Source organism: Penaeus vannamei, chromosome 43 (assembly GCF_042767895.1).
Source record: "Penaeus vannamei isolate JL-2024 chromosome 43, ASM4276789v1, whole genome shotgun sequence".
In the NCBI taxonomy this organism is placed as follows: Eukaryota; Metazoa; Arthropoda; class Malacostraca; order Decapoda; family Penaeidae; genus Penaeus; species Penaeus vannamei.
The window spans coordinates 5,016,442-5,024,699 of record NC_091591.1 but is presented as its reverse complement, the minus strand read 5'-3'; the positions used below and the strand labels follow the sequence as shown (position 1 = coordinate 5,024,699).

Genomic DNA, 8,258 nt, shown 5'->3' with positions numbered 1-8,258 from the left:
GAGAGAGAGAGAGAGAGACAGACAGACAGACAGACAGACAGACAGACAGACAGACAGACAGACAGACAGTCAGACAGACAGACAGACAGAGAAAAAGAGAGACAGAGAGAGAGAGAGAGAGAGAGAGAGACAGACAGGCAGACAGACAGAGACAGAGACAGAGAAAGAGAGAGAATATGAAAGAGAGAAAGAGAAAAAGAAAGAAAAAAAAACTTCAAAGACGAGTACCGAAACCACACGAAAGAGAATAAATAATCCATCGAAATCCATCAAAATGTAAAAAAAAAAAAAAAAAAAAAAAAAAAAAACGCAAATGAAAGTACAGAACTCATCATCTGATGTTTACATGGTACTACACTGCTTAACCCTTTGATTACAGAAAAATGGCTTTTATTAACGACACCGATGAAGATAGGGGAGGGGAGAGGGGGGAGGGGGGGAGGTTTTTGGTACAAGTTTATCCTGGAATGAAAATATTTCACATTAATGCCAGTATTACGACAGAATATAACATGACCCATTTCTTCCATCGAAAACATACAGTATTAGAATATTTGCTGTACAAATTCTTCTGGTAAGTGGCACCAAAACGCAGTGTTTTTTTCTAATAATCAGTGAATTCCTCCGGTAGAATTAAGTCTCGAAAGAAAACCAATTCTTGAAGACTAAAGTGAGAGAATTGTCTTCCAAAAGATGAGAGGAATTCGTGCACTATTCGTAGCACTCTCTCTTACATCGAGTTTTGGATCTAATTTAACTTTTTGGTGTCTTTTCGAGATCTTTGGGCATTTAAAACCTACCTCTGTGGAAAAACGGTATTAATAAACAAACGTTCAACTTAACACAAGACTGAAATTAAATCGGGTGGAACAGTTTAGGTTGAGTGACAGGTGATTAGAAACTGGATAATTCAAATTACAGGTGATTGGAACGGTTCGGGATAAAATTGAAGTCATCAGTATTGATTAATTTAATAAAAATTGGTTATGATACATTTCAGCTGATTCAATTAGATTGGACAAAAGTTCATTTGATCGGAACTGGATGAACTAAAAACGTTTCAATTAGAACTGGCATAGTTCATATTCATATTAATATATCCTAGTCCCTTTTTCTTCTTTATTAGCGTTACTGTTTACGCTGGGGTCTTCCTACCGGAGAGGAGTTTAAGATTTTTTTCTTGTTATATCTCGGTCTAATGCAGTGGTTTTAAACCTTTTTACTACCACGCCTCCCCAAGGAATTTCTCCTATCAGCCACGCCCCCTTGCATCTATGAATAAAATTAAATTCCAGATTTTAAATGAAATACAAAATATGTTCTCATTCTCTTTATCCAGTATGAATGAGTCACATCACGATTAAACTTATTATTTGAACATGCACTTGTTAAGAAAATAACAAATATAATCAGATAAATATCTGCTTTTCCCCCCAAGGGCTCGCGTCGCCCCAGAGATTGCGAACCGCCGGTCTGATGCAAGCAGCAAAACCTTCGACATTTGTGATTGTGTGCTCAGTGGCAAGTGGTCTGACCGGCTCTCTGTTGGACCGTATTCATGCTGACAAATGTAGAAAAGCTATGAATGAATATCTTCGTCAGAAATACTCTTGACGATGTATTCGAGACCGGTCAAATGCATTCATTCTCATGCATACCTTTTCTGCGGCCCTGTGTCGCTGAAGGAAGAGCGAAGCAGGATCAGCAGAAGAGGGCCAGGAAGAGTGATTAGTGTGTGCGGGTTTCCAAAAGGAGATGCTACTTCAATGAAGAATTCGGCAGTTTGTTATAGTCTTTATCTTTATCTATGTCTCTCTCTCACACACACATACACATTCATAAATATACACTCAAAATCCCTCTTTTTATCTTTGGGCAACAATAAAACTAGAAAATATAAGTTTGAAAACAACTAAACTCTAATTGCAAGCTAAATCGGCTGCATTCTTGTCTTTTTCTTTGTTATTTTGTATACTTGTTCAATATGAATTTCACCATTTCTCTCTCTCTCTCTCTCTCTCTCTCTCTCTCTCTCTTTCTCTCACTCTCTCTATCCATTCTTCATCTCTCTCTTCCCCCAACCCTCTCCTTCCCACTCTCTCCCAAGGATAAAGAAAACAAAGATTAAAATAATATACACAAACTTCATTATCATCCGTTGACTGGAATCGATATACATAGGCCTACGCATAAAATATCACATAACGAGAGGTAAATAAACACAATATTCTGGGTTGTAAGACGAACACACAACATCCTCATCTCTGGTGGTCTTAAAAGAATGTACAAGAAAAGGGTTACACATTTTTCTCATGAACAAGAACCCAAGTATATTTAGTTGTAGTTATGTATATTTGTGTATATCCGAAAAGATAAAATGTGTGGTAGGTATAGAATTAAGAAGAATCAACCCACATGGTATGATAAGAGGAAAAAGACAAAGAAATGAGTAGAAACCCATAAGTAAAAGGAAATAAGTGTTGCAAAGAAAGATACTGAGCAAACAAAACAGAGAGAATCATAAACAAGGAAAAACTGATTGCATTTAATAAAAATATGTGTATTTTCATTTGCCATTCTTATTTATGAATTAGTTTATTCAGTTAAATTAGATCCATCTGAAAATACAATCAATATTTTATCTTTTTCTGAGTCCCAATAGATCTAATATCACTATCTCTTTAAATGAATAGACAGACTTATGCACAATTGCCATATATATATATATATATATATATATATATATATATATATATATATATATATATATATATATATATATATATATATATATATATATATATATATATATATACATGTATATATATGTGTGTATATAAATACATATATACATACATATACATATATATATATATATATATATATATATATATATATATATATATATATACATTGTAGGTGTGTATGTGTATGCTATTATGATATCAGTGAACAGAGATGATAATTCTAATCAAAAGATATTTACACTATACTTTTTAAAGGAGTAAGACCTTGTACTGACACCTTAATCTTTATAAATGAGTTTCAGGTAAGGTCGGGGTCAGGAAAAGGGTTGTACATGCTGTTCATTGAGGCTTTAAAGTGTGTGTATGTGTGTGTGTGTGTGTATGTGCGTGTGTGTGTGTGTATGTGCGTGTGTGTGTGTGTATGTGTGCGTGTGCGTGTGTGTGTGTGTATATGTGTGTGTGTGTATATGTGTGTGTGTGTGTGTGTGTGTGTGTGTGTGTGTGTGTGTGTGTGTGTGTGTGTGTGTGTGTAATACTGGCATTTCAAGCTCAATAGCATCCAACTGCCTTGGCTTAGTGATGAACAGTTAATATTTTACATATAGATATATATTCTAATAAGTCATTAAAATAAATACTTCTAATGTAGCCTTTGTTAACATAAATACCTAAAAAACATCTCTAGAATACAATATCCTATACATTTCTCTTTTTTTATACTGATAATAGATTCACAGGCTGACTTCTTCCTCAAATCTATATCACATACATTACAAAAATAATTGATAAAATCATACTAATAGGCATTTTTTATCTCACTATATCCTAATATTAAGTATAAAACACGTGAAGAACTCAACGCCGCAATTTGTGAACAGTAAAACGTGTTTTTTAAAATCTTTTTGTTATTTTTTTTTAGAATCAACAATTTAAATTAGACGGATAATGAAAATAATCATAACAATTTCGAAAGAGCTAATCAGACAGAGTTCCCGACATGAACAACAAACACAAGAAACGAAAAAAAAAGAAAAAAAAATATATTGAAAAAAAATAAAAGGATAAAAGTAACATCAGCAATGATATATTTTTTTAAATATAATGATAATAACAGTAATAAAAGTAGGAGATATAATAAAAATGATAATAATAATAGTGAACATAACAATAGCAATAACACAATAAACAATATCATTATCATTATTATCGTCATTATTATTACCGTCATCATCATTATCACCGTCATTATTACTATCATTATCATTATTATCCTAATTCCAATAATAGTAATAATTGTCATATAAATAGCAATAATAAAACAATAACAATGATCATGATATAAAAACAATAACAACAAAAATAATAATAATGATAATAACACCAAATAATAATAATAAATAATAATAACAATAATAACAATGATAATGACAACGCTGATAGTGAAATACGATAACAATGATAAAACTTGTGTGTTCCTTCCGCCGACCGCGTCCCGAGCCAAGTCGAGACCTTGTGGAATGCCAAAAAGTATATGGTATTAAATTCATGTGGTATTGAATACATTTTCAACTCGCTGCTGGGGGAAGGGGAGGTTGGAGGGTGGTGGGGGTGGGGGGTATGAGGTGGGGTAGGGGTGTAGGGGGGTATGAGGTGGGGTAGGAGTGTGGGTGGTATGAGGTGGGGTAGGGGTGTGTGGGGGGTATGAGGTGGGGTAGGGGTGTAGGGGGGGTATGAGGTGGGGTAGGGGTGTGGGGGTATGAGGTGGGGTAGGGGTGTAGGGGGGGTATGAGGTGGGGTAGGGGTGTAGGGGGGGTATGAGGTGGGGTAGGGGTGTGGGGGGGTATGAGGTGGGGTAAGGGTGTGGGGGGTATGAGGTGGGGTAGGGGTGAGGGATTATGAGGTGGGGTAGGGGTGTGGGGGTGTGTGAGGTGGGGTAGGGGTGTGGGGGTGTGTGAGCTGGGGTAGGGGTGTAGGGGGGGTATGAGGTGGGGTAGGGGTGTGGGGGTGTGTGAGGTGGGGTAGGGGTGTAGGGGGGGTATGAGGTGGGGTAGGAGTGTGGGTGGTATGAGGTGGGGTAGGGGTGTGGGTGGTATGAGGTGGGGTAGGGGTGTGGGGGGTATGAGGTGGGGTAGGGGTGTAGGCAGGGTATGGCGTGGGGTAGCGGTGTGGGGGTATGAGGTGGGGTAGGGGTGAGAGGTTTGAGGTTAGGTGGGGGATTATGAGGTGGGGTGTGAGATTATGTATGGGGTGGGCAGGTCGAGAGGAGAGTTAGAAATTGGTTGTGGGGATATGTGAAAGGGGGGGGGTAGGGGAGGTGAAGGGATAAGGAGGGGCGGGAGGTGGAGGGCCATGGGACGATATGAGGAGGATAATAAGGGAAGCCGTAGGATGAGAGACTGTTCGAGGGGGACGAGACGTGAGGGACTGTGAGGGAAATGTTAATTTCTCCCAAGAGAGAGAGAAAAAAAAAATCACGAAAAAAAACACATTCGCATCACGTCCCAAATTTCAAAACAAGACCCAACATTGGAAACAAAGAAGGAAAAAAAATCAAGGGATATTGAGAAGTGAGGAAAAAAGGACACGGAAAATATAATCACCTTATAGATGTATTCTCCCCTCGAGTGTCCAAAGAGACCGCCCAACCTTACGTCGAGGAGAAAAAAAGCCAACAGACAAACACACAAATCCGCCAAGAGTGATGAGATCCCAACTACTGAACTACTTTTGACTCGTGGTTCTGAACCGAACACACATGCGTAGCTATATATTCACGTATTTCTCCCACCTCTAACTACCGAAGCGAAAGGATGACTATATCACAGGTTGGAAGGTTACACGAGCATCTCCAGATAATGTTTAACCGTATAACTAACACCTAAATACTTGTGCAGCTAGAAGTTAACTACAGAAATGTCAGCCTTCATCCTTGTAGTTTTTGATGTATCATGAACACGTGTCTCATTGGTGTTGAAGATGAGTCATTACTTAGCTCATTTTTCTTTAATTAATAATCTTGGTGTTGAACAGGATTGCCAACATGTCCTCCACTTGTGCTGAACAGTGGTACCAACACAGAACCTATAACTAACTCTCATGCATTCCAGGGATCTCAACATAATTATCATTTGGTGCTTTTGGCAACAGTTACGTTTCTCCAGTGGATAAAATCTAACTTTGAAATAAAAATGTATCAAAGAGAGAAATAATTATACATTTGGGCAACATTTGATATTTTTTCTTCTTTTTTGGTTGTGGGAAGTATGGGGAGGTTCCCATAAGAATGTGTTTACATACATATGCATGTACATATGTATTTATGTATATATGAATGTATCTACTGTATCTATGTGCTTCCCAGTGTGCTATGGCTCTTATTGTGCTTTCATCTTCCTACTAGACAGAGCTCAAAAACCACACTGGGGCACCAAGTTCAAAGAAAAAAAGCTAACAAAAATGTACCTCATAAAAAAGAAGAAAAAAATCACAGAAAAGTGTAAAACAATTTCAGTTCAGTCAAGATTGTATCCGACGAACAGCTGCAGCTTCGTTTCCCTGGCATCGGGGTCTTTGATAAGCTCGTTTCATGGCATTCAGGCAATCAGGCGTCGGGCATCGTGTCGGTGGGAACGACCTGGAGAATCAGCTGGAAGAAGGTCGTCAGGTGACCTGTGTGGAAGGGGAAGGTTATTGAAATTGGTGCTTTTAGTAATTTGAGTAAAAGCAAAGCAGTGGTAGTATGTTAATTATAGTAGTATAACTGCAATTGTATTAGTTTTTCAATAGGAATAGTAGTAGTAGTAGCAAAAATTGTGATATGGTGGCAGCGGTGGTATTATAATTGTCAAAGTCATCACCATGTTTTAGTATCTAACTGACCACCACCACCTTCTTTTGAGAAAATTCCTGTTAACAACAGCATCAATATATCTCAGTCAATATCTTTATGTTATTCACTACTGCTACTAGTACTGGCTGCTTTGAATACTATAGCAGAATTACTACTACAATTCCTATTGAAGTTATACCTGCAATTCATGTTATCACTAGTTTTATTATAAATACCCTATATATCTCGATTGTTAACACGTGTTTTTTAGATTTTTTGTGTGACTGAACTTGTAATTTTTTTTTTTATTCATGAAAAAAATGGTTTAAAGTTCTTTTCTCTTAATGTTGGAGATTATGCCCGCATGTATGATACAAAATAGCAGGTCTTTGTATATTCAAAATACCAAGAAAAAATATAAACAAAAACATCAAATAATTTCGACCCTAACACATCGAAGACGAAAAAAAAAGTTTCCACTTATCTCCCACCCCCTCCTAAAAATGCTGTAAGCCCGTTTCCCCACCTACAGTTTCCACCCCCCCCCAAAAAAAAAAATAAAATAATAATAATAAAAATAGAATGATAATAATAAATAAATAAATAAATAAATAAAAATACATATATAAATAAATTAAGCCCGTCTACCCACCCATGCCTGGGACGCTCTTCTTGAAGAAGACGAAGGGGAAGTAGAAGATGAGGCCAGCGAGAATGAAGAGGCTGGCGTACAGGTACTCGATCTGTGGGGAGTCGATGATGGGGCCGACGACGAGGTAAATGGAGATGACGAGGACGATGACCGGGATGACGATGGGGACCTGGGGGGGGGGGGAGAAGAGGAGTTAGGTGGTGAAGAATGATTTTAAAGGCCGGGTTGTTCACACTGTGGGAGGCTAACCGATATGTATTCATTATACAGACACACATACAGAGAAATTAATGTATATCTATCAGTCTAGAGATGCATATCGACCGGACAGATAGATAGATAGATGTATATTCATTATATAGATACAGATATGCATTATTTCAGATATTCATTATACGGACATGCATGTGCACAGAACTAAAGGCACATCTGTCATTTATTTCTGTAGATATACATGTGTACATTCATTGGGCCTTGCACAATTTTAACAAACTGCCATTAAATAGATTGTGGTGGTGATTCCGTCTAATGGTTTTATAGTTATGGTTATGATCTGTATATGGATTATAATACTGATTGTCATGATGATTTAATTACTAAAAATGTTTTTTATAATAATACAACGGATAAAGTAATAATATGATCAAATAATTATCATTAACATAATATTTCATCTGATAATTGAAAAAAACATAATAATAAACTGAATTAATAATATAATGATTACAAAAATCACAATATTAATTTACTTTAATTTCGCAATCTGTCGAAAACTAACAAGCTGAAAGAGGCTCCTAACTGGTAGGTTGTTTGAAAGAGGGAGACAGAGGGAGGGACGTGGAAGGAGGGACAAAAAGAGGAGAGAAAGGGAAAGAGAAGAAGGGGGAATGAGAGGTGTGAAGGGAGATAGAGGGAAAGAAGGAGAGTGAGGGAAAATGAGGGGAAAAGGAGAGTGGGGAAGGTAAGTAAAGGGGAAGAAAAAGAGAAGGAGGGAAAGAAAGGGACAGGGGAAGGGCGTGGAAGGAGGGAG

General features: G+C 37.3%; 1 protein-coding gene across 1 annotated transcript in view; it reads right to left on the bottom strand.

Annotated features, from left to right (window-relative positions):
- Positions 1-5,246: 5,246 nt before the first annotated feature.
- Positions 5,247-8,258, bottom strand: part of sbm (L-type amino acid transporter sobremesa) — a gene marked incomplete in the record, with an annotated part of 143,348 nt that continues 140,336 nt past the window's right edge. The window contains 2 exon segments of the mRNA XM_070118839.1: positions 5,247-6,416; positions 7,229-7,397. Of these exon segments, the coding sequence (XP_069974940.1) occupies positions 6,349-6,416; positions 7,229-7,397 (237 nt within the window).